This window comes from Sciurus carolinensis, chromosome 14 (genome assembly GCF_902686445.1).
Source record: "Sciurus carolinensis chromosome 14, mSciCar1.2, whole genome shotgun sequence".
Lineage (NCBI taxonomy): Eukaryota > Metazoa > Chordata > Mammalia > Rodentia > Sciuridae > Sciurus > Sciurus carolinensis.
The window spans coordinates 55,279,100-55,305,413 of NC_062226.1; the positions used below are offsets into that span (position 1 = coordinate 55,279,100).

At 41.0% G+C, this 26,314-nt stretch overlaps 1 protein-coding gene and 1 pseudogene across 1 annotated transcript in view; one reads left to right on the top strand and one right to left on the bottom strand.

Moving 5' to 3' along the window:
• Nucleotides 1–1,261: 1,261 nt before the first annotated feature.
• The window catches only part of Ttc39b (tetratricopeptide repeat domain 39B), a 151,420-nt gene continuing 126,367 nt past the window's right edge, over nucleotides 1,262–26,314 (top strand). Inside the window, 2 exon segments of the mRNA XM_047524665.1 lie at nucleotides 1,262–1,327; nucleotides 1,329–1,508. Coding sequence (XP_047380621.1) covers nucleotides 1,262–1,327; nucleotides 1,329–1,508 — 246 coding nt within the window.
• Nucleotides 20,957–22,064, bottom strand: LOC124964757 (nucleolar and spindle-associated protein 1-like; annotated as a pseudogene).

The window sequence follows — 26,314 nt, forward strand, 5'->3', positions numbered from 1 at the left end:
AAGCAGTACTGAGTCACTGTTACAGTCAGCTCTAGAGTCAGACTGCTGGGGTTCCGATTCTGTCATCCCTACTTAGTTACTAGTTATCTGACCTCAAGAGAGTAACTTAACTTTCTGAGCTTCATTTTACTTATCTGTAAAATAATAGTACCCTACTTCATAAGGGTATGAAGAATAAATGAGATAATATATGCAATGGGTTTCATATAGACCCTCATAAAATATTCAATTAAATTAACTTAGGTATTTTTATAATTTTTACTGGGTGACTATTAAATAACATTTCATAAACTAGACACAGATGATTACATACTGTGTGATTTAATTTATAGGAAATTCTAGAAAAGGGAAAACTGGTGCCAGAAGGATGATCAATTGCCAAAGGCCAGGGAGTGGGGGTAGAAATTGACATCAAAGGGTCACAGGGAACTTTTTGGGGTATTCTACATTAAGATTGGAAGGGTGTTTTGTACACATTTATCAGGGAATTACACACTTTAGTGAATTTTATTGTATACAATTAAAACAAACCACCCAAATGAAAAAATATAAATTTTCCATTTGGATAGTTCAGTTGTTTTACAGGTCAGAAGCAGGAATCAATTCTGAACACAGTCAACTATGTGCAAGGCATGTTTCTCAGTCTGGGGTATGGCTTTCAAGAAGACAGTATCCTTACCCTTTTTGGAGCTTTTTCAAGCACGACTTATACACATATATTTGGAATTACAAAAGGAATCAGCGCGGGATGCTATTGGTAGAATAATGGACAGGGTGCACAGAAGGAAACAGTTTCTGTATCAAAAGAGGATGCACCAGACATAGTATCTGGGTAGGTAGTGTGTCAGAGGCCTCTCCTAACCGGTGACCCAAGGTTGTCCCCTGGCGACACCATCTGCAGACGCGGTGCCTACAGAGATAGGGAAACAGACTGGCACCAGACCAAGGACCAAGAGAACCCTTCCACGGACCCCAGTGAACTCATGACCTTGTGAGCTCCGCACTTTCTAGGCTCCCGGCGTTAGCCAGCCCTTCGCAGGAACTAGCTGCTGGTACCCTTGGGATACTTTCCCAGAGGCCGGGTCAGATTCACCTCGGTCTCCGCAGGGCGACTCCGCCCACAAGAATGACTGGCTGGAGGCGGGAAACGGAGGCGAGTTGAGGGAACCAGATTGGCTGCTCCGCGCGCGGAGGGCGGGGCGATGCCTGTGAGGGGGTGGAGCTAGTGGCGGGCAAGCTGCCCGGGGCGTTCACTCGGGAAATGGATGCTCCGCCGGTCCGCCAGAGCCGGGGGCGGGGAAAGCAAAAGCACGCACTCCAAGTGCGCGCCCCGCCCAGGAGTCTCCGGGAGCGCGGGGCCGCCCCCTTCGTCCCTCACCAGCCCTTGGCTGAGCACCCAATCGAGAAACAGAGTCGGCTGTCAGTTCTTTGCTTGGTTTTTGGGCGGCAGCAGCCGTAGAAGGAACATGGCGCTTGTAGGCAGCCAAGTGGAACTGGAAGCTGATGAGGTACTAGCGGTGGGGAACGCGGGCGCTACCCTTGGAGCCCGCACCAGGACGCGGGAGGGATGGGCGAGCTCTCCTGGGATGACTGAGGTCCCGCCCCCTTGGTCCCGGGTTGGGGACCAGCCAGCTCCGGCTCTGAGGAAGGGGAAGGGGCGGGGGCTAGTTGCGGGTTACTGGCCTTGGCAATCTGTCCTCTTCGGGACCGGAGGGACCTTGCGGTGTGCCGGCGCCACGGGTTCAGGGATGTTGGATCCAGAGTTTGGCCCGGGGGTGGGTGGGTGCAGGTGAGCGGGAGCGCAGGACCCGGAGCTCGGAGCTGTTCAGAGCTTACCCAGGGACGCCCGGGCTTTCCAAAGTCGGACCTTGAAGTCCCGACACTGGCCCTCTGCGGTTCTGTGGAATTGTTCTGGACTTGGGAATCTCGCCTTCTATGGAAGTTTCCTGGTGGGAGAACTGAAAGGCTAACTGCCAATGAAAAAGAGGGCAGCCAGAGGAAAAAGGAGCCAGAACGGCCGGGGCTGCCGGAGGAGCTAACCCCCAGGCAGTGATACTTCCTGCTTTTGCCAGGGTGCCGGGACACTTCCCAAAGTGAAGGATCTTTAAGAACTGTCAGTGGTGGTCTCAACTATTTGATTAGCCACTTTCTTCTGTCGCAGCACACCTGGGGTTGAGCACCCTGCCGCAGGCGCGCAAGACCTGTTGATTTACTGACGGTTCCTTTCAGCACTTGCCAGCTCCAGAGAAAGCGCTGTCTTGCTCTTGAAGTTGAGGCTGAGGCTCCCGCGGCAGCAGTAGGAACTGCAAAGCCCCGCAGCCGCTGCTCCTGCCATTTTACCTGACTTGAATATTACAAGTCGCTGCCTGAGAAGGCTTTGGTTGTAAATGATGTAATAGTGGACGACCCGGAGGAGTCGAGTTAAGATTCCTGTCCTTCTCTTTAATGCCGGGAAACACCCGAAAACTAACAAATACTGGGCTTTAAATGTGGGCCTAATATAAAAAAACGGAACTACAGTATCTTTGCACTACTGGTAGACAAGAGGGCCAGTACGATGTCCAGAACCTTCCTTAACAGTGTATCCCTTGCAGTGAGGGCCCTAAGACCACAAAACAGTGATCTAGAGCATGCTTTAATGCAGTACGTTATTGAGACTTTTAAACTATACATAAAGGCCAATGATGAAGTAGCATATATTTGCTATTTTTCAACTTTTTTTTTTTTTTTTATAACTTGAGGCTGACTTTTTAATATGACCTGGAGCCAGATGTTTATTTTCCTTCTTCCAATCTTAGCTCTGCTTTGTAATCAGGGTACTAACATTTTCACAGTTCTTTGACCATACATTCTCTTCCTTCCTCAATGTTTTTTGACTCCTGATTGTATATAACATTAAATATCCATGTTCCTGGTATGCACGTCTCTCTACAAGTGTGATCTCAGTCGTTTTTCCCAGGTTTGTTCCCAACTGCCTCCCTGTGTATAACCATTTAGTTCAATCATATTTTAAACAAGGAAGAAATATTGGGAGTAGCTAGTAAATGTGAGGTCAAATTTCTGAAACCTGAACTGCTTGTCCAAAATATTTGCTATGTTCAGGGCAGGACTATGACGCTATAGACAGGAAGCTATTAATAATTAGTACTGGAACAATAGGTATAAACTGGGACTGTTCCAGCTGTACTAAGGCATGTACTAACTCAAGCTGTGCCCACTACCTACAAGATGAACCAAAGTATTGAGATGTGTGAACTGGTGGGGAGGTCTCTAAGTTAGGTTTCAGAGCAGTAGCAGCCCAGCACAAATTCATTTGGTAAATGTTTGTTGAATGAATGACTGTAGAAAAGGTGTTGCTTGGTAAAGTCTCAGTTTTTGCCAAATAATTTGTCCATGTCTAGGCTCCTATTTATTACATGCAAGGTACTGTGCTAGCCTAGGAGGTAGCAAGATACAAACAGAACTCATAGTTCATGCCAAATCCACTTTTGCCACTCATGTATCATATAGGTTAGTATAAATGTACCAAGCATTTATTGAGCATTTGCTTTGTGCTCAAACTTGGTAGGTGCCTTAGAAAAAAAGACAGTTTTGGCTCTTTAGAGTTCTCAGGGTAGAAAGATATGACCTATGTTAAAAAAACAAAACAAAACAAAAAACCTCTAAAAACAGCTAAAGGAAGGGTGAGCAAGTAAAAGGAGGGTGCTGTGTAGACTGAGTATTCTTGACTTTTTTTGTAAAAGTTCTCTAACTGTAAATGGACTGAAGAATTTATACTCATGAATGAATAAGACCCTGCTCTTCAATTTTCAGGGTGTATAAAATGAATATAGCTTATTTTAACTGCCTTGCTTACATCTGATCCTCAGTGGTTTTTGTGTGTGACTTGAGATTTGAAGGTTAAATAAAAGCTTACATGTTACTATTTAATTTTATTAAAGTATGCAGCATTTTCTCTTTTCATCATTTGACAATAATTAGATGCTGAAAAAAGGTTTTCATGCTCTTAAGAAAAATGCTGTCTTTGTGCCCATTATATGATACTCTTGGGAAGTAAAAAGGAACTAAATCTACAGTTGGAAAAGTATTAGGTTAGGAATTAGGCAAACTGGGCTCTCAGCTCTCTTTGCCCCATAGTCATTCACTATTATTATATGTACATTTATGGAGACTAATTTGCCCCATAGTCATTCAGTCATTTATATGTGGAGACATTGGATTATCCTAGGTGCCAAGCCCTGTTCTAGCCTGAAGGTACAACAGTGAACAAGACAGACAGGCCCTGTTCATGACTAGTGATCTTGATTGAGCAAGTCTGTCAACTCTAAGGGTTCTTTCAGTTTCCTCAACTGAAAAAGATTGGGCTAGAGAACTCTGTTTCTCCCAGTTCTAAAAATCTATGCTGTGTGTGTGTGTGTGTTTTGAAGGGGATGGAGGAGGGGGTCTTTTTGGGTGAAAGGCAGACAATATGGAAATCAGTTGGGAACACAGGTTAGAATTTGTATCCTCAATGGGAGTAAAAATTTGATTCTTGAGAGAGACAAAACATCTTAGATATTATGTTTTGTGTTCTTCAAAGCTCAATCAACAAAATCTCTTAACATTTTTAATTTTCTCATGTGGTTTTTCTGGGTATTACATGGGCAACATTGTTATCAAGTTCATGGACAATGTAAAGATGTGTGCAAGGTCGGTACAACAAATTCCTGGCAAATAGATGGCTATCATTAGAGGTTGTTCTATCAGTTGCTTGATCTTAAAGTCATATCTTAATTGGTGACTTTAGTTGGCTGCCATCACTGTGGATGTGGCTTACATTTGGCCTTCAGTTTGTGTGTGTGTAACTTGAGATTTGAGGATTAAATGTAGAGAGTTTATATTTTATTTAATTCTATTAAAGTATTCAGCATTTTCTCTTTTCAATATTGACAATAATTATATTACGCGCTGAAAAAGAATATTGACAATACTTGAATGAATAGTAGGTAAATTTAAAATTATTTTATCACATGAAACAAAAAGTTCACTGAAAATAACTTATTTATTCTTTATGTATGTATATATTTTGTGATACTGATGATTGGACCCAAGACCTTATGTGTGCTAGGTAAGGGCTCTACTACTGTGCTACATCCCCAGTACCTAAAAAGAACTGGAAAAATAGGTTTTGAATTTTATTTTTAATTGGTACTGGGAATTGAACCTGAAGTACTTTACCACTGAGCCACATCTGTAGTTCTTTTTATTTTGTATTTTGACACAGGGCCTTGCTAAGTTGCTGAAACTGCCCTTAAACTTGAAGTCCTCTTGCCTCAGCCTCTTGAGTTGCTGGGATTATAGGTTTGGGCCACAGTTAAGCTAATTTTTTTTTTTTTTGTTTGTTTGTTTTGCGGTGCTGGGGATTGAACCCAGGGCTTTGTGCTTGTGAGGCAAGCACTCTACCAACTGAGCTATATCCCCAGCCCTCAGCTAAGTTTTGATTGTTGTAAAACAATTTGGTTATATTGATGTTATTATATAAAGACAGAAATGAGCAATTTGCATATATGATTTGATACATTTTATATTGTTGGTAAATTCTTGAAAGGTTAAGTGTTAATAGCTTTAAAATTTTGAATTTGACTTTTACATTATTTAGCTATTCTGAATTCATTGTTGAATAAAAAGAGTAAGCTCTACTTGTTAATTTTATATATAAAACATGTATGTTATTAAAATTTCATGGGGAGGTGCAATTAGGAAAATGAATGTATAAAGACTTCTTAGGGAAGTGATGATGAAGAAAGGTTGAGAAACACTGAGAGAAAGAAATTGCTCATGTGACAGATGCTTTCATGGCCTGTTTTATTTTTTTCTTTTTTTTGAGATAGGGTCTTGCTACGTTGCCAGGCTAATCTCTAACTCCTGGATTTAAGCAATCCTCTTACCTCAGCCTATCAAATAGCTGGGACTATACACATGGGCCACCGTGTCTGGCTTCATGGATATTTAAGATCTAATTCTGATCTAGACATTTTTCCCTTTGAAATTTAGATGAAGGCTTTGTTTTTGTTTCTTGGTTGGTTTGGTTTATTTTTGAGGCAGTTCTGGCTAAATTGCCCAGACTCACCATTTTTCTGCATCAGCCTCAGGAGTAGCTGGGATTATAGGCTTACCACCTGGTCTGGATGAAGTTTTGATAAAATTGATTGTCACAATTTTCTTAGAGTCAAATTCATTCTTTCATTCCACTGATGTTCATTGGTCACCTCCTAGATGCCAGTAGTCTCTAGATGCTGAAAATACACAGTAGAATAAGACCGTTTCTGTCCTTGAGCACATGGTCTAGCAAAGACAGTTACACAAAGCAGCTAGTTCTGTCTTTGTGTCAGAGTAGGGTTTAGGTAACTGAACTTGGTCCTGAAAGAAGATCAGGATTGCGCTAGGCAGAAAGCAGGAATAAGGTGTAGGCCTTGGTAGAAGTCGAGGTGGGTAGCAGTGAAAGCAGAGCATCCACATAGTGGAAGGAGAGCCTTGAGACTGAAAGCCTGGTTCAGATCACGTGCTGCAGTATCTGGAATGTCATGCTAAGGACTTTGGTTTATATGTCCAAAAAAAAATGGGAATCTGGAAGGTTTTAACCAGGCAGTATGATCAGATTGTTTATTTTAGAAAGATAAACCTGGTGATGTTGATGTAGCCAGATTGTGAAGTTGGCAATCCTCTTACCTCAGCCTTTCAAATAGCAGGTGGGGCAAGGGGCTGTTGCAACAGTTCTTGTGGGAGGTGACAAGGACTTGAGTAGAGCAAAGGCTGTAGGATTGAAGAGGAGAGGCCAGATTTGAGGGACTTCTTAGTGAAAACACGGAAGAGGACTTGGCTTCATGGCCAATTCCCCAGTTTGAGAGTCAGTGATACAGGAAGGGACAGAGGAGTCATTTAGTGATAATTCTGGGTTCCTCGTGTTACCATAGGTTGAGTGGTGATGATGTCACCTACGGAAGAGAAGAAGGGTTTGGGTGGGTGCAGAGGATGGGGAAGGATGCAAACAGGAAAACCTGTGGTTTAATGAAAGTTTTCTTACTGAGGGGCATGGGTGGTTCTTTATGAGGGCATGGATTTGAGCAGAGTTAAGAAACGGTATTTATAAATTGGTAATGCAGGCTAGTGGAAGGAAAACTCAATTTACTATCAGTCTCAACTCCAGGTCAGGTTAAGCAATAAGCAATTGTGCCAAAACATTCAGTCTTATCTCTTTTGAAATCCCATCTATTCTTTGATTCCTTCTCAGTGAAACTTTCCCTTGGGTTCTCTTACCTTTCCCCTGTACCTGGATACCCCTTTCTTTCCTTTCAAGTTGAGTAAAACAGGTAAACTCCTGTAGGTACTTCTCTGTTCTTTCCCATGGAGCTGTTGCCTTCTTATCTTAGTTTCCTTGCCCATGGATGCTGTTACTAAAGACCCACAATGTGAATCTGATACTGTGAATTTAGTGAGGTTCATGGTTTCCACCCAGCCATCTGTGGACAACCTCCAACCTCTCCCAAACTAGGGTTCCCCAGTAGTCATCTCAGTAGAGTCTTCTGGAGTCACTTTGCATTTACTGACTGGCTGCACTTGTGTGTGATCCACAGGGGATCGGCGGGGTTGTTGCAGTTACCGACCCTTTCAGAACTCTCCTCTTCCACTCCTGGGTTTAGTGAGTCTGTGCTCCCTTCTGATTAATCAAGATACATCAATTCTGTTTATACCTAGAGCCACTGTGGCCAAATGGTCATGTTGATGAGGTTGTCAACACCTCTAAAGGGACTTTTGAAATGTGAAATGCCTGGGAGTTCATAATGCCATCTCACACCTTCAGCCCTTTAGTTAAAGGTGTGTGTGTGTGTGTGTGTGTGTGTGTGTGTGTAAATACTTTTAAACTATGATCTGTGGACATGTCCCCTTGGTATTGTTCATACTGTGCTGACACTCATGGGACCTACATCTTATTAGATATTTTAGTAAAATGATAAATTATGTGTATTTATGGGTCTGATGGTAACTAGTAACTAGTGAGAATGATTCTGTCTGATTTAATATATTGAATACTGGTTGCAGGGAAGGCCAGCAGAGCTTATGCCCTAGGTTGTGGTCTAGAGGGGGATAGGTGAGAGCCATAAAGGCAGGGATGCCATGGTGCTTTCGGAGCAAAGAGGAGGACACCTCACTGGGAGAAGGAATCAGGGATGGTTTCCTAGAGGAGGCCATTTCTTAGCAAGTTAAGTCTTACAGGATGAATAGGGTTAACCCATATAGGAGTGTTTGGGGGATGAGGAGAGCTTTTGAAGAGTTTTCCAGGGAGAGGGAATAGCAAGCAGGATAAGGTATAGAGTTGAGGGTTAGCCTACAGTGCCTTAGGTAGCTGGGAGGAAATGAGACTGGAGGAGGAGTATATTAGGGTTCTTGAGAGACACAGAGCCAATAGAATAGGAAAGGTAGATAGGTAGGTAACTAGATAGAAAAGAACATTTTATTTAGGAATTGGAGGTTGCAATATGTTCATTGCAGACTGTTGAACCAGAAAAATTGGTAGCATGGCTCACTCCAAGTCTAGAAACCTCGGAACCAGGGGAGCTTGTGGCAAAACTCTTAGTCTGAAACTGGAGGCCTAACAACACGAGGGGCTATTAGTATAAGTCCTGGAGTTTGAGGGCTGAAGACCCTTAAGTTCTGACATCCATGGACAAGAGAAGATGGATGTCTCAGCTCCAGAAGAGAGAGAAAAAGCAAACTCACGCTGCCTCTGCCTTTTTGTTCTGTTTAGGCCCTCAGCCAATAGAATGGTGCTTGTCCACATTGATGAGGGTGAACCTTCCTTACTCAGTCCACTGATTCAAAGTCCAGCCTCTTCTGGAACCACCTTACAGTCATGCCCAGAAATAATGCTTCATTGGCTATCTGGGTATCTCTTAATATTCAAGTTGACACCTAAAGTTCACCACCAGGAAGGCCATTTAGTCTTGCACACCACACCGTGCCTTTAAGGTTTTGAGTTGTGGAGGGATATAGAGAGGTAACCCATTGATATCTGTCTGATAAGACATAGAAACTGATGGGACAAGGTAGGGAGGGAGTGGGGTTTCTGGTGTTGTGTTTGTAGAATGAGTATTGGAACCCACTGAAGGCCTGGTATATGCCAGGTTTACTAAGTACTGACTGACTCACCTATGATGGGTAAGCTGTAATTTTTGACTCCTCTTAAGAAGATGGTCAGCAATGTGGCCACAAATACATAGCTCTGACGTGAGACATGGGAAGAACCAGGAGAGAACATTTGTAAGCCCTGTGCTACAAGGAGGAGAAAAAAAATCCAACTTTTATGGAGCATTCAGCTGGGATGTCACAACAAGTGTCCCCTAACCTTTTGACCCTTGGTTTCCTCATGGGCAATGTGAAGAAGCCAAAATTGATCATCTGTAAAGTTCCTTTCAGTGTTGACATCTGTCATCTTGAAGGGGACATCTGATCTGGACTTGAAGGCTTGACATCTGTCATCTTGAAGGTGACATCTGATCTGAACTTGAAAGGGTGAAATTTCAGCAGGTACCAAGGAAGCAGATCAGCGTCATTCTCTAGCAGGGGAAACATGCCAGGGCATGGATGAAGCATGAGGCCATGTGACTGCAGGATAGGGCATGTGAGAGTTAAGTGGTTGGGCAGGAGAGCTATAGTGTGTGTTCTAGCCAGATATTTGTGTGTGTGTGTGTGTGTGTGTGTGTGTGTGTGTGTCCGTCCAGTGCTGGGGATTGGACCCAGGGCCTTGTACATGCGAGGCAAGCACTCTACCAACTGAGCTATACCCCTGCCCTCTAGCCAGATTTTGATAGGCCTTGAAGTAGTTCAGCAAAGGAGGTTTTTTTTTTTTTTTTTTTCTTTCCATTTTTATTTTTGACAGTGGGGAGAGATATAAATCCTCTTGTATTTGGGGAATGTTTTCCCTTTTCTCCTCCCCTTCCTTTTTTATGATAAGGGAAGTAACAGTATCCCAATTCAGTAGTTTCACGTTCCCCTCTCTTAACCTTACTTCCCAGACTATAAACTGAAATACAATGGGTAGCTCAGACACGTCTGAGGAATTCCAGAGGCTTACATTTCACCACATAGATTCTCAAGTTCACACTGGAACCCATGGGACCTGCCACTCACTCCTCTGGTCAGCAGGACCAGTCACCATTTCTCTGAGCAATGTGCTGGGCATTCCTTTGTTCCTGCCCTACTTCTTCTAGCCACTGTGTCCTGCAGTTCTGGGATTCCTGGACTTTTTCGATGCATGAAATGCAGTCCTTCCACTCAGAGCTAAAAAAACAAGCCTCAGATTCTTACATAATTTTTCAAGCCCCGTGGAACGTGGTCTTTTTGAGAGGAAGCAGACAAGATAGATAAGGAGAGAGTGAGACAGAGTCTTGAAGAGAGGAAAGTGAGGCCTGACTTACAGGTCCTCTCCCAAAAGCCCTCATATGTCATCTGGTCAGAACCAACTGTCAAGTACTCACTGACCAAGACCAGCCACCGCCTGTGCAGAGCAGCAGGAAGCCTCTGAGGGAGCATCCAGCTGGGTTCAGGTCCTAGTTTCCTTGTTGTCTGACCTTGGGTTCATTATGTAACTTCTCTGCTGTTCATTTATGAAGGATGAAATCAGATTATGCTTTGCAGAGTACCTGGCACATGGAAGTACTCCTTTTCCCTTATGAATGTACTTTGAGATACCTCACCAGTGTTCATGATTTATGAGTTTGATGAAGAATCTGCAGATAGTATTTTGGTGTGTTATAATACAGTTTTATCTTATATTTACAGTCAGTGGAGAAGAAATTCTGCAGGAGTACATGTCTTAGAAAAGAAAGGAAATAAAAAGCTTGGGTCACTCAGTTGGCTTAGGTACAGAATCAGGGTGAGAAGCCATGTGCTCTGACTCCAAATTTATGCCCTTTTCCCAAGGTCAGGGGCCTGAAAATTTCATAAAAAGACCAAATGCAGCCTGTACTCCTACTGCTTGTTTTTGTAAGTAAAATTTTTTTTTTTTTGGATACAACCATGCCGATTTATTTAGGTGTTGCCATGGCTGCTTCTGCATTATAAAGGTGTAGTTGAGAAGCTGGAACACAGACTGTGATTCCTACTGCTGAAATACCCAGAGGTCCTTTGTAGTTTGCTGACCCCTGTAGTAGATTTCTGGGAATATGTATAAGTTTGTTTATGATATGTTATAAGCCTTATGAATTAAATTTGTGTATTCCATTAATACTTATAGATATTATTATGGTTTGAATATGGGGTGTCCCCTGAAAGCTTTTGTGAGATAATTCAGAAATGTTCAGAGGTGAAATGATCATATTGTGAGAGCTGGGACCTTACTGGTGGGTTAATCCATTTGATGAATTAATAATTTGAAAGGATTACTATGCTGGGTAATAACTGTAGGCAGGTAAGGAATGACTGGATGAAGTAGTTAAGTGGGGGCTCCACCTTTGGTATTTTTATTTTGTCCCTGATGCCTGGATATCTCTCTCTGCTTCCTGGCTGCTACGAACTGTGCAGTTTACCTCTGCCACACTCTTCTGCCATGATGTTCTGCCTTAACTCAGGCTCAGAGCAATGGAGTTGGCTGACCATGGAATAAACTTCTGAAACCATGAGCCAAAATAAACTGTTCCTACTTTAAGTTGTTCTTGTCAGATATTTTCATCAGAATGATGAAAAACTAATAAATATTAATCAATAAGGAAAAACAAATTTATTTGATATATTCCATGAAGTGATACAGTACAAGTTCTGGAGTCAGATGGACATGAATTTGAGTCCCTGCTGTTCCTCATATAGCCTTGGATAAGTTACTTAATCCGTCTTCAGTTGCTTCATCTATGAAATGGAGACAATAGAAGCTACTTCATGGGGCTATTGTGAGGATTAAAGGTCTACATAGTGCTTGGCACTCAAGGCTCAAATACTAGCTCTTAGCACTTTGTTGTGAAGGCTGCTCTGTGTCACTGCTTGGCACTGTTTTCTTGGCTCTGTAAGAAACGGGCATTGGATAAGGGTTGGCCCATCCAGGGTCCTGCACAACAGTCCTGCTCCACTGGTGGATCCTAGGACTGGTGCAGTTGACTCTTAGGCTAATACCCAGGACTCCAGCTGGGTAAATTCTACAGATTTACAGTCCTCATGGCTTTCCTTTCCTGAAATGGGGGGAGAAACCACTTAACACAAAGGAGAATAGTAAACATAGACTCAAAGGGTCATCTATTCTAGCTCCATCTACAACTGAACAGTGTTAATACTTGTCAGCAGGTGAAGTCATCATGTCAGTAATATTTAGGAAATAGCATTTGCCACTGACACAAAAATCGTGTTGTAACCTCTTGTTTCTCTGAAAACAGTGTTCTTAGAGGGTCTTTGTGTAGCAACTATGTGTTAATAGGAGACACTGACCTGTAAGAAGCATGTTTATATTCAACTACTGTATTAGTTCATTTTGTGCTGCTATAACAGAACCCCTGAGACTGGGTAATTTATGAACAGAGATTTATTCAATGCAGTTCTGGAAGCTGGGATATTAAAGACTGGGGGGCTATATCTAGTAAAGATCTTGCTGCATCATAACCTGGCAGATGACATCACATGGCGAGAGAGCATACATGCATGCAAGAGAAAGAGGAGCTGAGCTGGTTTTTGTCATATTCCATTCTTGCAAAAAATAACTTATTTAAAAATAGCATTAATGTCTCAGGAAGGGAGCCTCCCCTCCAATGATGAGAGGGAGTGGGGTATGAAAAATGGTGGAATGAGACAGATATCATTACCTTATGTACTTGTATGATTACACGAATGATAGGAATCTACATTGTGCACAACCATAGAAACGAAAAGATGTACTTTTGGGTAGATTTGTGTACAATGAATCAAAATGCAGTCTGTAAAAATTAAAAAAAAATAACATTAATATATCATTCTTAAAAGATCCACATCTCAACACGATTGTATCCGGGTTTAAATTTACAACACATGAACTTTGGCGGATACAGTGTAAACTGTAGCAGTTACCCAATATAAGAAGCTAAAAGGTAAAGGGAGGAGATAAGTGTGCATATACTCCTGGGTTCTGGAGGGAGCTCTAGGTTCTTGTTCTACTCCAGGGCAATGTGTCATGATAGACTGCTCTTTCTCAAGTGCACATCCACTCTCACCTTGTTTCTTAAAAGTTTGTCCGTAGCTTCTCATTGCCTTTGAGGTAAAATGCAATCACTCTAGCATAGCTTAAGGTCTCAATTAGGGTTTAAGTTCAGTGGTTCTCACATTTTAGTGTGTATAAAAATTACCTGGCAGGGGGCAGGTGGCTTGTTAAGATGCACAAACCCGGTCCTACTGCCAGCATTTTTTAGTAGGTCTGGAGCGAGTCTTAGGATCTTGTCTTCCTAACATGGACCTTTCATATCTGCTGTTTTGAAGTGCTTGTGGTTTCTTTTCTCATGCCCATTCTCCCAAAAGGTGGTCCTTTGTCATTTTCCAACTCTTTCATCTGCGGTTACCACAACTGGCTAATTCTTTTCATCCTTTAAGATCTATAGGGGGGCTGGGGAGATAGCTCAGTCGGTAGAATGCTTGCCTTGCAAGCACCCAGCACCCCCCCCCCAAAAAAAAAAAGAGATCTATCTCCTATAGGTATCCTTCCTCTTTCAGTCCTCTAGATTCTGCTTTCTTCCTTTCCTTCCGGATGCTATTTAGCATTCCTGGCTACCTCTAAGGAGAAATATTACCCCTTTGGCATACATGCTGTGGCATCCAACTGGGATTCAGTAGGAAAGTGCCCGTTTCCCCCATAGAGACAAAACAGCAAAGAACTTCCTTTAGTGCTTTCTAACAGCATGGTACTTTCCTCTTCTCAACGGGGAGAGAGAATTTTCCTCTATAGTCCATTAGCATTACCACAATACACTTAACTCCAGCATTATCAGTTGTGATTTATTTACCACAAAGTTCACTCCTTTTTGTTTGTTTGTTTTTGTGGTGCTGGAAATTGAGCACTGGACCTTTGCACTTGTTAGGCAAGCACTCTGCTACTGAACTACACCCCCAGCCCAAAGTTTACTTCTTTTAAGTGTTCTATGATTTTATTAAATTTATAGAGTTTTGTAACCATCACCACAAGCCAATTTAAGAACATTTCCTTCACTTTATAAAGATCCCCTTTTCCCTTTTCCTCTCAGCTTAGTTTAAAAAACCATCAGGTGAAAATAAAATTTCCCAGGCAGAAATGAAAAATGAGCATATGTTGAAAGTAAATGAAAGAATACAAAAAGAAAAAGAAATGGAAACTGAGCCTCAATGGGTCAGCGATACTTTATTAAGCAAAGAAGGGGCATATTTTCAAGGGGAAAATGGCAATGGCCTACAAGGGTCTGAGTTCTATAGGATTTAGCAGGGCCTAAGATGTGTTTACTCAGATGTGAGGCCCTAAAAGTCAAATCAGAGAGCCAATTATGTTTGAAATTTAAAAGGTTAAGCTACCTAGCAGGGCCAGGCCATGGGAGAAATTTTGGTGGTTTTCTCATTTAGGGTGGGGCAGGAGGTGGGTAGGGGAGCAATTGTACTGTTGGGGACAGATGGTTCAGCTATAGGTGGGTTCAGGTATGAGTTCCTTCTGTGCTCTCCCCATTTTTCCTTCCTGCCTTCCCTCCAGCTGAGGCCTAGGCTTCTATTTTATCCCATTGCAATGACAAAAGCTCCAGTTTACCACAGACATCTCCCCACACGCATGACAGGAGGGCGGGTAGGGGAACAGTTGTAGATACAGGAAGTTCCCAGGGGCCTATTTTCCATATCCTTCATCTGTAATATATGATGAGGATAAAGCACAGGTGTTAAGTACCAGTAAGCAAGGTTGGAGAGCAGAGTGCATTTGGGTCAGTGGTTGACGTGGCTTATACACTGTGACATCATGAGAAGGAAAGTTGCTGAGCTCTGTGCATTACCCCTGCCCACAAGAATAATTTGTTTCATATGCGAGAAAGCAGATGTGTAGTTCATATGGATGTTTTTTTTCCCCTCTGATTGTCTAGTTAATTCCCCAAGACATGTTCAGGTTCCTGCTGGAAGGATGCACAAGTAGTTGGCATTTCTAAGTCATTGCTGGTTGAGTAAAAGGAACTGTCACTGTATCCAGTCTCAACTAGGACCCCCCCCAAAAAAAAAAAACAACAAAAAACAACAAAAACAGAAAAAAACCCAAAACAAAAACAAACCCAACCAAACAAAATCAGCCTTTTTGCCAGCACACCTGAATTTCAGACTTGTATCTGTTCCAAGCAAGGCATGTGGGAGTGAGGAAGTAACATGGACAGGCTTGGATTAGCGGGCATGATTGGACTTTTGCTTTTGCTGGCAGCATGACCTTGGCCAAGTTACTTAACCTCTCTGCGAGCTTCAGTGTTTTCATCAGTCAAATGAGGATTCCAGAGCCCACTTCAGAGTTGCTGGATGTAGCTCTGGCACCTTACTCACTGCCTGTCATACTATAAATACTTAGTTACAGCCATTAATTTGATTAGCAATTAGGTATAGGTTTTGTTTGTCATAAGTGCATTTATATGGTGAGCAGGAAAGAAAGAATCATGGTTGGGTTGTTTTAAATGCTCCATTGGCCATATGAATACACTGGTATTAAATATTTATTTGCTGATATTAATTTTAAGATCAACTTTAAGAAGGTAAGATTTCGTTTCCATTTTTATTTTAAATTCAGACATGATAAATGCCATTTCGGAGTACTGATTCAAGTCAGGGAACCAAGGGCGAGGTACTTCAAGCCAGTTTCCTAACTCATGCAGTGGAAATGGAATGCAGTGCCGTCTATGCACCCTGCTACCTGGGTGAATGAGGAGCGCTCAATATTGGGGTTCAATATTGACCGATCCCCAGAAAGTCAAAGTGCACACACAGCAATGCAAATCACACAACGAGGTTTTGAGGTTTTATTGCAAGCTCGAGCCTGGACCGCAACCAGCCTCTCAGACAACTACCATGGCTGAGTGGGGAGCACTCTACTTAAGAAATTTCCAATAATTCACATACGAAGACCTGTACATTATTGGCTAACATTCGAACAGCTAAACATTTGTTCTCTTTTGGTTGGGTCCCGCCAATTTATTTGAATCTCATTGGGTCCCACCAAAACTGAATGGTCTTGGAGGAAGAAGGGAGGAGGGAGGGGGTGAACTATGCAGGAGATGAGTCAGAGCTAGGCCCCCTCCCCTGTCGTTGATAGATAAGGTTTCCTGGCAGCTGCCCATTTCTCAGACAGATATCTCTTAACAGCCTTGATAAACCCTGGGGGCCCAGTACGTCCTGTTTGTCCTGTATTGGCTCTTGAGGGCAGTACCTGTGCGCCCTTTCCCGGGGGGAGGTTTTACGGGCCAGTTCCCGAAATGGCTTGTTAATGCAACTTGGCTGCACAGATGTCACCTTGTTCTCAACACTCACAAAATGGGGATGATTGTACTTTATTCTTACAGTGCTCCTGGAAGTATTGTTTGAATGTTCACAGTTCTCACAACTTGCTTGTTTAGTAATAATTCATGTAGTATTTATTTCTCACAACTTTTCAAGATAGAAAGCATTGAGATTTTTGGAATTCTTTATCAAAACATGGCAAACCTAGTTTGACTTTCTAAACAAAACTAGAGATGAGTTTACTAAGATGTGAGGCCCTAAAGGTAAAATCAGAGAGCCAATTATATTTAAATTTAAAAGGTTAAGCTACCAGCTTAGGAAGAATTATTTTCCTCTATAAACTTTTCCTGTCATTACCTTCCTTTATAGTTTATGGTGGAAGAGGTCACGTTTTAATTGACATAAAGAGTGCCTCATTTGAAGTACACAAAGCCCACTCAGTTCAAGTAAGAATTTGAGGTCTTAATGCTTGGGGAGGCAGGTTTCACATGGGAGTAGATTAGGTTTGGACATTTTAAGACAGAGGGATCTGTGACATGTATAGTGAACTCTGTTGAAGGCTGCAGAGCATTCCATTTCTTTCATAGTTGGAGACAGTCTTCCTTTTTGTAATTTTCAGGAGCAAACACAGGGCTTTGAAGACTGATTCAAAGCAGTAATGTACAACCCAAAACAGCATTGCTCAATCCCTCAAAATCATTTCCTCATCCCTAACTCTTTCCCTTCCTCTGCCAACACACTTTTGTCATCATTAGTCCTGTTGAGTCCTCCTCCAGGACATGACTCCATTCCAGCTCCCTTCCTCCATTCCACCCCCACTGCCACCTCCGGGGTCCCATACCATAGTCCTCTCTTGAACTCCTGGGAGAGTGTCCTGGTGTTCCGGCTTCTTCTCTGCCCTCTGCAATCTTCTTTCTACCCTGAAGCCCTAGTGTTCTTTTTCAGATGTTAATGACATGTTACTCCCCTGCTAACAGCTTTTTAGTGGCTATCTGTAGCATTTAGAAGAAAACCCATGCCCCTTCCTGTGACCTGAATAGTCTGTCTTTTGCCTTCTTCCTCCAGTTTGTCTCCCGCCCTTCCTCCTATTTCCATCTGCTGTAGCCACCCTAGCTCCCATTCAATTTCCTGAACATTCCAAATTCTTTCCCACCACAGTGATCTTGCCTGGGTGCTTTTGACCTGTGTGACTAATGTCCATCTCCTCAACTTCCTGTCCTCACAGTGAAGGTCAAGTCTGGAGTGAGGCTCTCTTCAGGTCCTATCTTCAAAGCAGACTTTCTCTTTTCTGCACTTCATATCCTGTTTGCTTCCTCTCAGCTATGATCACTATCTGTATGCTTTTGTCATCTCTCTTGGTCCATCAAGTTTCAGTTGCAGGAAACAGCTATTGTAGTCCTTAGTTTAAGGAAGAAGAATTTAAGAAAGGGAACGTGCTGTTGAAGGAGTGCTTGGTTCTAGGCTGGTATTCAGGAATGGCTGCCAGTCCCATATAGAATTGACCCACTTGGGGGAGGTGCTGGTACTTTGTGGGTGATGAGTCTGTGTCTGTGTTAGCTTTCTGTGGATTTGACAAAATATAATGCTTGTGATAAAGAACTTAAAAGGAGGAAGAGTTTATTTTGACTCACAGTTTCAGAGGTTTCAGTCCATGTTCTCTTGGCACTGTGATTTAGGCCTGTGTCAGCACAAGTAAATCATGGCAAGAGCAGATTTTTCACTCTAGTCACTAAGGAAATTGCTCTTCTCATGACAGCTCTGAAGGACAGAGAGGGGAAAAGAGAGAGAGAGAAGAAGAAGAAGAAGGAAGAGGAGGAGGGGGAGGAAGAGAAGAGAGAGAAGAGAGAGAGAGAGAGAGAGAGAGAGAGAGAGAGAGAGAAGAGAGAAAGAAAAGAAAGGGACCAGGGTCCCATATCTTCTTCAAGAGCATGTCTCCAGTAACTGGTCTTCTCCAGAGATTCTACTTTCTAAAGGTTCCACCACCTCCCACCAGTACTATCAGCTGGGGACCAAGCCTTCAGCCATAGGGGACATTTGGGGGACATTCCAGATCCAAATGATAATGAGGAATTAGAGTTCACAGTGTTCTGCAGTAGCTATGTTCCAGGGATGGGATGCCAGAGTCAAGAAGCTTTTCTGCCATTGCCTTTTATATACATCAAGTGGGAGAGTGAACTCTAATGCTTCTGGAATAACCTCAGTTTTATTACCTCTCTGCAGGACAGCAGAAGAAGTCAGAATGGGACAGGAAAGTGTCCCAGCTCTCTGAATCTCATACAGGTATCTCATAACAGGTGGAATCTAATTCATTATCAAGTATTTAAAACAATGAGTTAAGAGATCAGCTAAGGATTAATAATGAAACTCAACTTCAGACAGTAGCAAATCAAGAAGACCCTTAATATTCTCATTTTAATAAAGTCCATTTTAGAATATACATTAGAGCATCAAATATGAAAGTCAGTGGCTGTATATCTGAGTTTTCATTAAGAGAATTGGAAAAATAAGTGACTCTTACTGCTAACGTTTAGATATGCCTTAGCTATGTGAGGTTAAGAATTCTCACAATATGAATTATCATCATAAACAAGTTCTAAGTATTAGAACATTTCCCAGAGGAGGTAAGTTGTGAGAATTTAAAAGTTATCCTGGCCAAATTGGGGACAAATTGAGCATTGTGATAATTAAGGGCAGTAGTGCATAGTAGAGCACTGAAAAATAATAGGAATCCTTGAATTCATATTGATGATAAACAAATAACAATAAAAATGGGGGAAATATAGAGCTTTTATTTTAGTAGAATGCCAAAGGCAGATTGGAAGGAATGGAAGGAGTACTGAGGTTGGAGACTCAGTTTTTAGCTGTCATCATTAAGATTGATTCAGGAAGGCATCATCCTAGGTGCTGAATCTGGGGTCACATTTGATGAGGAGCATGATATCTTTCCTGGTCTTACACTGTCTCATCACAGGCTCCTTCGTAATAGATAAAAATAGTAACTTTTGCAGAGGAGAAAAATAGGACAACTGCATGCCATGTGATCAAAATTAACATCACTGAGCGGATGGATGAACATCTGTGTCTCCAGATATAAATCTCCTGAGAAGGACACAGTGCCTCTTCTGTAGTAGTATAACCTGATTACTCACAAGAATACATCAGAGAAACTTTTTTTTTTTTGTACCTGGGATTGAACCCAGGGGCAATTAACCACTGAGTCACACCCCCACCCCTTTTTATATTTTATTTAGAGACAGGGTCTCACTGAGTTACTTAAGACCTCCTAAGTTGCTGAGGCTGGCTTAGAATTGATGATCCTCCTGCCTCTCAGCCTCCCAAACACTGGGGTACAGGCATGCACCACCATGCCCAGCCATCAGAGAAACTTTAAATGAGGAAGGTTATAAAAGAGAGAGAAGAGGACTGTATGCCCCAAAGTTGTCAGTGTTATAAAAGATAAAGGCTGTGAAAATGTTCCAGATTAAAGAAGGCTAAAGAGAAATGACAGCTAAATGCAACAGCTGACTCTAGACCAGATGTTGTTCTGTAAGAGAAAAAATACTAGGAAGAGCATTCTTGGGTCAGTTTATCAAATTGAACAGAATTGGGTAGAAGTGTAAAGTAGTTTAATATGTAGAAATGAACAACCATATTTGGTTATGTGAGAGAATATCCTTGTTTTTAGAAAATATACCCTGAAGTATTTAGGGACAAGTCCTGCAATGTTTGCAATTTATTCTTAAATGGTTCAAAAAAACTTATTATTATAGTTAGATAGGGTGGAAGGTAAAGGGAAGTAGGGTTGGGGAGAAGGAGGAACAGATTATAAAACAAATAGGACAAAATGTCAGTGGTAGATAAATCTGTATAAATGGCACACAGGTGTTCTTTGCTTTATTATTCTGGCAACTTTTCTTTAAGTTTGAAATTAAGTCTGAATAAAGATTTTCTAAAAGTTGTCCGGAGACTGAAAGTATTGCTTGCACATACTCTGTGCAAAAGGATATGACTTGTAAACAAATTGATTTTAAGAATTTCTAGAATGGGTCTCATTAGAACTGAGTTGTACAAGGACTTAGGTGAAAATCATTCCAAAGAATGTATTAGCTTTAAAGTGATAATGTTTTTTCAGAGCTGTAGCACATAAAGAACTCACAAACGCTATACCAATTATGGATGAAAGTTAGGAAAAAATATTTCAACTGAAGTGGGGAAGACAGTATAAAACATTTACAAAAGGAAAACAAGTTCAGAATAAAGGAATATTTACAGGATGATGAAAAAATGATTCATCATTAACCATAATGAGGCCCCTTCAAACTCCCAAGACCTTTGCTTACTCCTTTTGTTCTTACTCATGTTTCTTCCATTGCCTTTCCTGGTCTGGAAATGAGGTTATTTTTGTTTTCTTATAGGCTAACTATATGTTCATTCAGAGACTTATTTTCTATGGGTTGCTCCCTGGTTGTAGCTTTCCTTTGCATGACTCCTAGTTGGGTTGAGACAAAGTGGCCTTCTGGTCATGGGCTAGTTTCTTACTGGAGACTGGAGTCTGTTGCCACTTGTCAAGTGACTGGGGTAGTAACAGTAGTGGAATCCCTTTGGTAATCTTCAGCTTGAATGCTCTGAGCACTGTCTGGCTTTTGGGGTACTCCCATATGTGGTCACATGGAAATTTTCTGGCTAGAGCCTTTGTCAGTGAACATGTATGCTCATTATCTCTAGTAACAGCTGAAAACTTGATATTCATTTTAGTTGCTGAGAAAGTGGAGTGCCTAACTGAGCCCTTCAGACACAGTGCTCCCACTTTTTGGGCAAACTTTCATTCTCTCAATATATTAATCAGTGAACTCCATTTCCTTAAAATGGACCTTGTGAAACTTCTTAAAGTTTGGAGTGGTGACTGCAGTTCTTTTTATTGTTCCCAAGATTGGAAAACCCATCTGTGTAGAGAGACTTTCTTTCTGAAGGTATCCTTGAATCTTCATTGTTCTTTCTCATTTTCTAGAGAAAACTGTGTTCTTATTTCCTTGGGTCTGGTGTGGCAGAAAGGGAGCTTTTGCAGTACTTCTGAGTTCCTGGTTTTCCTGCTTTTCTTGATTCTGGAATTCAGTGGGAACTCTTATTTTTATGTCTGGAATGATCCTGCTAGGAGTTAGAGTATATATAATATAGAGGTCTGTGACCATATCTGGGTGTACACCAAAGGCTTGTCTTGTGCCTCCTCCTTGCTTTGGTGACATCCTCAACTGGTCCCTTAGGCTTACTCTTACCTGTTAGTCAGTATCTCAATTTTATCAAAGGAGGATGTGGACGTTTAATTTTCATTCTGATTTTTATTTTCTTTTCTAGTTTGGTATTTAGGGTGAACTTTGAAGTATTTTTTTTTTTTTTTTTTGGTGGTCCTGGGGATTGAACCCAGGGCCTTGTGCTTGCAAGGCAAGCACTCTACCAACTGAGCTATATCCCCAGCCCACTTTGAAGGTTTTTAACCACTTGTTGGCCCTCAGGTTAGCCTGGAGGCCCAGACTCTTGGCTAAGTAATGCAGGTTGCTGTACTTAAAGAAGTTCAGCTCCTCTGTACAGGAGTTGGGCATCCTCTTCTGCAGTCCAGGCGACACACTGAGGCTCTGTCCATGAACCTAAATGGTGCCATTCAAAACTCTGGTGCTAGTCTAAGCGTTGATCACTATTAACAATCTCACAAATTTTTCCAACTATATGAGCCAAAGTAATATCACTTTTTTAAGTGAGCATTTCCAAATTTGTTGGCTATTGGATTTCTTTTTCACAAGAAGAACATTATACTCTTTATCTGTTATTCCTTTTGATTGTTTCTATTACATTTGGTACTGGGGATTGAATCCAGGGACACTTTACTACTGAACTACATGTGCAGGCTTTTTATTTATTTATATTGTTTTAAGACAGGGTCTTACTAAGTTGTTGAGGCTAGCTTGTAACTTGTGTTTCCTGACTTAGCCTCCCGACTTTCTGGGATTGTAGGCCTGCATCACTACTCCTGACTTGGTTATCTATTTCTTTCTTTCATTAAAAAAAAAAAAAAAAAAAAAAAAAATTATTTATTTTTATGTGGTGCTAGGATCGAGCTCAGTGCCTCACACATGCTAGGCAAGTGCTCTACCACTGAGCTACAGCCCCAGCCCTTGATTGTCTATTTCTTATTGATGTTTTTCTTTATGGTTTCTGGTTCTTGTATCTTGCCTGAAAGATAGTCTCTATTTCTTTTCTTGTTTTTGATTCTGGGGATTGAACAAAGGACCTTGCACATAATAAGCACATACTCTACCACTGAGCTACTCTCAAGCCCTATTCCAATATTGTAAAAAAATTACCTTAAATTCATTTATTATATTTCTTTCTTTAATCTATCTGGAAATAGATATGTGGGTTCACTTTGATTTGTGTCCCAATAAATAACCAATTTTCTCAGCACCATTTGTTAATTATTCTCTCCCCAGTGTAAAATCTTTTTTTTTTTTTTTTTTTTTTGGTACTGGGGATTGAACACAGGGGTGTTTAACCACTGAGCCACATCCCCAGGCCTTTTATTTAGAGATAGGGTCTTGCTGAGTTGGCATGCCTTGCTAAGTTGTTGAGGCTGGCTTTGAACTGGCAATCCTCCTGCCTCTCAGCTTCCCAAGCTGCTGGGATTTATAGGTGTGTGCCACCATGCCCGACTCCCAGTATAAAATCTTGGCTGAATAATGAAATAAATTTCCATCTGTATAAGAATGTGTCTCATGTCTATTGATTTCTTTCAACATATATATTCCTGGGCCAGTTCCATAGTTTTTGTCAGAACAAATTCTATAAAATTTTTTCCTTCCAGATAACTTTAGAACTACTTCTCAGGTTCCACTGAAAGTGATATTAGGATTTTGAATAACCAAATTCTATGTAAAAAAGTTCTCATGGCATAATGAATAGGTGCTTAGGCTATAGAGCCAGATAGGCTTTTGCAGAAACTATTTATTAGCTCTGTGATGATAATCACATCTAGGTTAGAGAAATGTCATCAGGTTCATGTGTAACAATATATAAAAATGCAAAAACCTAAGACTTGGTGCATAGATATGCTAAAAAATGTTGTATATATCCCCATAGTGACTGAGAACTGATATGTTCAATAACAGTTTTTTTATTGGTTGTTGATCAGAATAGCCTCTACATTCATTTAAGAAATGATGTATATACACATGCAAACAAACATATCCACATATGAGTATAATTTTTATTTATGGTAGCTGTTGATGTATAAATAAATGTATTAACGTATTCCTGGGCACATTCATTTGTTCTTTTTTCATCCTGCAAGTAGTCTTTCTGGTTCAGGTGCTGTGTGTAGGCACTGGGCTTGGTGATTGTGGATACAGCTTGAGGCTATGCCTCATGATACCTGTACCTAGTGTGGGGGCAGACATGAAATAGACAACTACACATCTAATTTTGTAATTATGATTAAGATATGCATTGTAAAGATAAGTTAGATTATAACTCTGGGCTCAGTGTGACAAAGTTCACTTTGTCAAATATCTCAGTGTTTTGAATTTACAAATTTTACTTCTTATAAACAGTTTTAAAGTCTGTAAGAGAACGACTGTCAATCAGATTCTAAGGTTAGACTCTGTGGGCCCAGGTCCTATTTCTGACACTTCATATGCTTTGTGACCATGGGCAAATTACTTACCTTCTCTACCTTACTTTTTCATTTGTAAATGGGGATAGTACTAAGCCATTTCAGAGGGTTATGAAGAACAAATGAGTTAATATATATAGCAACATATAGAACAATAACAGCATCTACATTTTTAGCATAATTTAGAAAATTCATATTGAAAATTTACAATATTTTCCCCAAATTTTTAAAAACCAACTTTTATCAAGGTATAATGTACATGCAAAAAAATGCACCATGTTAAGTACATGGGTTTAGTATCTTAAAAGTATAAACTCATTTAACCACCCCTATAATCCAGATAAAAGAACATTTCCTTCAGCCCCAAAGTCCCCTGGTGTTCTCAGCATTCATTTCAAATTCCGTTTTTTTGTTTTTTCTTTTTTTGTAGTGGGCATTGAACCCAGGGGTGCTGCTTTCCCACTGAGCTCCATACCCAGTCCTTTTTGTTTTGTTTTTTTACTTTGAGACAGGGTCTTGCTAAGTTGCCCATGCTGGCCTTGAACTTGAGATCTTCTTGCCTCAGGTTCCTGAGTTGCTGGGATTAAAGGGATGTGCCATTGTGCCCAGCTTCATTTCCAAATTCTGTTTAATGCATTTAGTTTACTAGGACTTAGTATTCATTTTTAAAGCATGTTTAGAATTTTAAATTCATTTAAATAGATAATATATATGGAATTTGAGATACTAATTACATGGTCCATTATACTAATAATCTCTTCTGGCATTTCTTTCCTTTGTGCTAGGTTTGAATAAGTTTTTGTATTTAATTGCTTCTCATTAGAAACCAGAATGTCAGATTATACTTACAATGGTATTAATTCAGTTAATTTGTTTTATTGTATAAAGTTTTTTTTCTACATAATAAAAGTATACAGGGAGGTATTTAGCTTTTTGCTAAAAATTTCTTGCTCTTGAGGGGAAAATGCTGGTGGGGGTAGAGGAGAATTTAGTTTTAACACAAACAATGTGACAGTCTTAGACTTTTTTCCCTGAGACTGGCCTAAAGGAATGGATTATAGTTTGCAGTATTTCTGCTTTGCTAGCATCTATAATTCCTATGAGGATAGAGACTATGAGAGGGAAGATATTGTTCAGATGGTCTGGTATTTAGACAAATAACTTTTCCTTGTAGCAATTACAATGAAAGTAATAATTGAATGAGAGCTGACATTATTCAGTACTATTGGGCCAGGCACCACCAAAGGCTGGTTACTGCTCATTTTATTCTTTCAGCCCCACAAGTTTGGGACTATTGCTGTTCCTATTTCATAGATGATGAGTATGAATCTTGTAGAGTCTAAGGAATGTGCCCAAGGCCACACATAGTTAAGTGATGAAGCTGATGGGGGAACTTTATCCCTTATTTTTAGCATTAGTTCCCCCTTAAATTTAAGATTTAAGACCACTTGGATGACAGTGATCTTTTTTTGGGAAATAATTTCTCCTATCTGCCAGTCCTTAAAACTTTATTGTACAGACTTCTCACATCTATTTGTCATTCTATCTTCAGGGCTACCAATGGGTAGGGAAGGAAATCAAATGTTTCATTTGTGCAAAGGTAGGCAAGCTTTTTCTGTGAAGGGACAGATATTAAATATTTTGGGGGACCATATCGTCTCCGTTGCAACTGCTCATTTCTGCAGTTGTTGTAGGAAAGCAGCCTTAGACAATATGTAAAGTGACTGTGACTGTTTTTCAATAAAACTTTATTTATATAAACAGACAGTCACGATTTAACCCACAGGCTGTCATTTGCTGACCCTGTGATGGAAGACCGATCTGTTTGGGGACATTATGAACTGTTGTCCAAGAGGAGGCAGAACCAGGATTCTTAATGCCAAATGCTATGGCCTCTCCTCTCTCTAAACTCCAGGCTGCAGTGCATAGTACTACTCAGCAGTGCCTTTAGGACGCTCAGCTCACAACAGTAACGGTGATAATAACTAGTGTTTTCTACTGGATGATTTGTTCTGAGTGTTTTTTTGGGTGACATTTAATCTGTGCATAGCCCAGTGATATGGGAAACTGTGGTATGCTTGCTCACAGAGCTAATGGGAGGTGAAACTGGGGTTTGAACCCAGAAAGTGATTCTAAACATGTGAGCTCAAGTTTTCTTACCTTCTGTCCCTGCTTTATGGGGTTTCT